At 38.1% G+C, this 5346-nt stretch overlaps 1 protein-coding gene across 1 annotated transcript in view; it reads left to right on the forward strand.

Annotated features, from left to right (window-relative positions):
- Positions 1-5346, forward strand: part of BRIP1 (BRCA1 interacting helicase 1) — a 307450-nt gene that overhangs the window by 150704 nt on the left and 151400 nt on the right. The window contains 1 exon segment of the mRNA XM_007947924.2: positions 1983-2144. Coding sequence (XP_007946115.2) covers positions 1983-2144 — 162 coding nt within the window.

The following is a 5346-nucleotide window of genomic DNA, read 5'->3' on the forward strand; positions in this document are numbered from 1 at the left end:
GTGTTTTGCAGATTCTACATTATTCTTTAGCATTGCATAGTATTCCATTGTATGTATGTACCATAGTTTGGTTATCCATTCCTAGGTTGTTTCCATCTTTTGCCTACTGTATAGTCTATTTATGCCATATATTAGGGCCCTTAAATTTGCCCCTAGATTTTCCTGGAGGAACTGTATAGTTTTAGGTTTCACATTTTAAGTCTATTATCCATCTGCAGTTCATTTTTGTGTACGGTGTGAGGTACAGAACTTGTTACAACAGTCCATTCTTTCTTGCAACTCTCTTAACTTCCTCACCATTTAGAAGTTCTGTGACTACACAGTCTTTTCCCTCGTTTTTGTTTGTAGTTGTCCTCAGTTGCCCACTGATGTCTCTGGTTCCCTGTTTACAATCTTGTAAGCTCATTTTACTTTGGACATATCTGTAAATATGTCCATAGCTGTGGTTTCTGGGTTATGTCATGTTGTGTATTAGTGGTCGGTTGTTATTTGGTATTTTTTGTTCTCTGTTCAAAGGACTCCCTTTAGCATATCTTGTAAGATTGGTGTGGTTTTAACAAATTCCCTTAGTTTCTGCTTATCTGGAAATTTCCTGATTTCGCCATCATATTTGAGGGACAGTTTTGCCAGATATATATTTCTTGGTTGAAAATTTTTCTCTTTCGGGGTTTTATAAATACCATCCCATTGCCTTCTCGCTTGCATGGTTTCTGCTGAGAATCATTTTAATTTTTGAACGTATAAATCATGTGCATGGTTCAGAAAGCAAAACTATAAAAAAAAAGTACATTCAGGAAAATCTCACATCTGTTCTTACTCCTTTACTATGATAATTTTACAATATTGTTTCAATGGTGAAATTCTTTTCCCGTGTCCAGGAACAGGGTGGCAAGGAAAGTATATTCAGTAATGTAGCTGAGCTATATGCTGAGCCTTCTACCAAATGACTTGGAAAGGATATGTTCCAGTTCTCTGAGTATGTCACCTTCTTGTATGATCTTTGTGGCCAGTTAGTTCCTCAATATGTAGTTAAAACAAATATGGCTTATTTATTTACATTCACTCGGAATCCTATGGAAGTCAATATATGTAAATATATAAGTAGCTACCTAAAGAAGTATATAAGGCTTACATTTTCTTCTAACATTGGCTAGCATAGCTTATTAGCTAGCTCTATGAACATGGTGGTTTTGAAGTCTAATGCTCACCTTATCTCAATTTATAGTTTTATTAGTGAATTATCAGAGACTAGGGTAGCTTATTAGAATGATAAAATCCACTACAAGCATGTGGAGCCCTAACCCCTATATTTTTGTATCAAAAATCAATGCTTTAGTGAATCTTCCAAATGAATTCAAAATGTTATATTTTTCAACAATCTGTCGTATTTGGATTATCTTTAGATTCCTAATAAAGTTTTTTCTTTCTTCTAGTAAAATTAATCAGACTATGGCTAGATCTGTATTAGTGTAGCAGAATTGGAAATAGCTATAAAATTTGGTGGATCTGATTTTCTATGACTAGTTAACATCGATATTTGAGCACCAGTGAACTTATAAAAGAATAATTGCTGTCATTGTTAAATCTTAGATAAGTTTGTATGGCAGATCAAAATCTTCTTCATATTTTGTAATATCTGAGTCTATTAATGGTATATAGACTTGAAATAATAATTTTTTATTTAAAAAAATTTGTTACATGCATAATTTTACACAACTCTTGAGTAAAGAGATAAGTAAAACCCTCTTTGCCCTCAAAGATGATTCGTTCTAAGAGAATTCAGTGATCTGCCTAAACAAAACTTTTATAAATTAAATCTGTATAAAATTAACTAAAGATAAGAGAACAAAAAAACCCCAGCATTTTAAAAATAATTTTTTTCTAAACTTGCTTGCTTTCCTTTTGACACATATGTAATTCAGTTTCCCAACTAAATTGCCCAGTTTAGACGTAACTCTATTTCTCAAATATTCATGTTCTAGGTTTGGGTTGGCACCATTGGATCAGGCCCCAGGGGTCGGAATCTCTGTGCTACCTTCCAGCACACTGAAACATTTGAGTTCCAGGATGAAGTGGGGGCTCTTTTGTTATCTGTGTGCCAGACTGTGAGCCAAGGAATTTTGTGTTTCTTGCCATCTTACAAGGTAAGAGTATATTTGTTGTTTGATCTTTGCTTTTAAAAAAAAAATCAGGTGGAATTACTGTAATAAGCCTCCTATGATCAGATACAATAAGGAAAAATTGATAATTTTCTAGATGTTATATATTGTTTCAGTTATTTATTTACTGACTAAGATATTGCCTGATGATTCCATCACTGTTTTACTTGAAAGCCTAAACGAAACCCATTGCCATTGAGTCTATTCCAACTCATAGCGACCTCCATTGGCTTTGTGAGGTGGTAAATGTATTTATGGAAATACATTGCCCAATCTTGTTTCTGTGGTGTGGCTGATGGGTTTGAACCACCAGCCTTCTGGTTAGCAGTCAGATGCCTCAGCACTGTGCTACCGGCGCTCCTTTAAAAGCCTAAATAAGTAATGTTAGTTATGTAAAGTTGCAAAAAGAGTGCAGGGGTGGCATCCTTTTCTGACCCCCTCCAACTTCATGAGGAGGAAACAGAATCACCATCAGCATCTTAAGGCTTATTCTTATGAGGCCAGACATCTGACCACCTTTCAGCCTTTTTACCAATTCTGACACCAACCATTCCTCCCAGAAACTCATAATTTGTTGCAGCGGCCACGTAGAACTCACAGATAATATTCACAATTATGGGGTTTATTAGGGAAGTTAACAGGTTACAATTTGGTTTCAGGACTACTCTCAGGATACAATTCTTCACTTAGGATAGTCTCCCCTTAGCCATGCCCAAATGCACATCTGTCTTTGGCCCTCATCCTGGCCTCTGCCCTGTGTAGGCAAGTGTTAAAAAAGCTCTTTTAGCTCTGCCTCTAGGTGCGCCCTACACCACCAGCCAGCCTGTCTCCCAAAGGTACTCAGCTTTCTTGCTCTGTGGACTGGCAAGTCTGCCACTCTATCTAGTGTCACTTGGTTTTACTGTCATCTCAGGTGGTCGTCTCAGCCATCTCTTGGCCAGCATTGGGTCAGGTCCAAGGATGTGCTACATTCCACATCCAGCTTGTTTTTCTTAATGCCAGTGAGATCCCCCTCTGCCTCTAGGAGGGTTATTTTAAGCCTAGCAGAATTACAGAACTAACCAGTCCCCACGTTAGAGTTCTATACACTTTATTTGCATGGTCCCACCCTCAGAAGGGTGTTATTTGCATTACCTTATTTACATTACTCACATAGTATCCAATCCCTTTGGTAGGCTGCAAGCACCTATTATTTGTATAATTCCACCCAGTCATCTGTTGTACCACAAAAACCATGGCTAGAAGAGCCATACCAAGTAATTCACTGTACCACAAAAGTTATATAAGAAGTGTTCTTAGTTATCTAGTGCTGCTGTAAAAGAAATACCACAAGTGAATGGCTTTAACAAGCAAGTTTATTTTCTCACAGGTTAGAAGGCTTAGAAGTTCGAATTCAGGATGATGACTCTAAGAGAAGGCTTTCTCTCTCTGTTGGCTGTGGAGGAATATCCTTGTCTCTGAGCTTTGCTCCTGGGTGGGCGATCTACATGTGGCTTGGCATGTCTCTTCCTAGGTTGTCTCTCCTCCTAACTTACTTGTTTCATCTCTTTATATCTCAAAAGAGATTGACTCATGATACACTCTACACTAATCCTACCTTGTTGATATAACAAACACATATTTACAACACATATTTTGGGGGGACACAATTCAATCCACAATTAGAGGACAATTTGTTGTTGTTGTTAGGTCGTTTGAGTCATCTTTGATCCCTAGTGACCCTATGTACAGCAGAATGAAACAGTGCCTGGTCCTGTGCCAGCCTCATGATCTTTGCTATACCTGAGCCCATCGTTGCAGCAACTGTGTTAATCCACCTTATTGAGGGCTTCTCCTTTTTCATTGATCCTCCACTTTACCAAGCATGATATCCTTCTCCAAGGAATGGTCCTTCTGACAACATGACCAAAGTAGGTGAGATGAAGTCTGGCCATTCTCGCTTCCAAGAAGCATTCCAGCTGCATTTCTTCTAGGACAGATTTGTTAGTTCTTTTAGCAGTCCATGGTACTCTGAGTATTCTTTGCCAATACCACAACTCAAAAGCATTGACTCTTCTTTCGTCATCCTTGTTTATTGTCCAGCTCTCACATGCATATGAAGTGATTGAAAATATGCCAACCCATGGCTTGGGTTAGGCATAACTTAGTCTTCAAGGAGACATCTTTGCTCTTCAGCACTTGAAAGAGGTCTTTTGCAGCAGATTTTCCCAGTGCAATACGATGCCTGATTTTTTCACTGCTGCTTCTAATGGTGTTAATTGTAGAACCAAGTAATATGAAGTCTTTGACAACTTTAGTCTTTTCTCCATTTATTGTGATGCTGCTTTTTGGTTCAGTTATGAGGATTTTTGTTTTCTTTATATTGAGGTGTAATCCATACTGCAGACTGTGGTCTTCAGTCTTCATCAGTAAGTGCTTCAAGTCATCCTCACTTTAGCAAGCAGAGTTGTGTCGTCTGTGTATCGCAGGTTGTTAAATGAGTCCTCCTCCAATCCTGATGCCACGTTTTCTTCATATAGTACTGCTTCTCGGATTATTTGCTCAACATACAAGTTGAATAAGTATGGTGAAAGGAAACAACCCTGATGCATTCCCTTCCCAGTTTTAAAGCATGCAGTATCCCCTTGTTCTGTTCGAATGAGAGCCTCTTGGTCTATGTACACGTTCCTGATGAGCACAATTAAGTGTTCTTGAATGCCCATTCTTCTCAATGTTGTCCCTTATTTGTTATGATCCATACAATCGAATGCCTATACATGGTCAATAAAGCAGAAGTAAGCATCTTGATGTATTAAATATTACTGATGACTGGAATGCAAAAGTTGGAAACAAAGAAGAATCACCAGTGGTTGGAAAATTTGATCTCAGTGAGAGAAATAATGCTGTAGATCACATGATAGAATTTTGCAAGACCAATGACTTATTCATTGCAGATACCTTCTTTCAACAACACAGTAGTGGCTATACACGTGGACTTCACCAGATGGAATACACAGGAATCATATTGACTGCCGCGGACCAGCACAGTCACTGGGTTCGGCCTTATTACTCGAAGAAGATTATAGGTGAATAGGGAGTCGGCGAACTGGCTAACAGAAGACAAACAACTCAGAGGATGCTTGCAGCTGAGAGTATTTATTATGTTTCAAAGCCATATTTTTATAGTATATGTTAGTTCCTTTTACAA

This window comes from Orycteropus afer, unplaced genomic scaffold, assembly GCF_000298275.1.
Source record: "Orycteropus afer afer isolate SDZICR_OR568_19922 unplaced genomic scaffold, OryAfe1.0 scaffold00196, whole genome shotgun sequence".
In the NCBI taxonomy this organism is placed as follows: Eukaryota; Metazoa; Chordata; class Mammalia; order Tubulidentata; family Orycteropodidae; genus Orycteropus; species Orycteropus afer.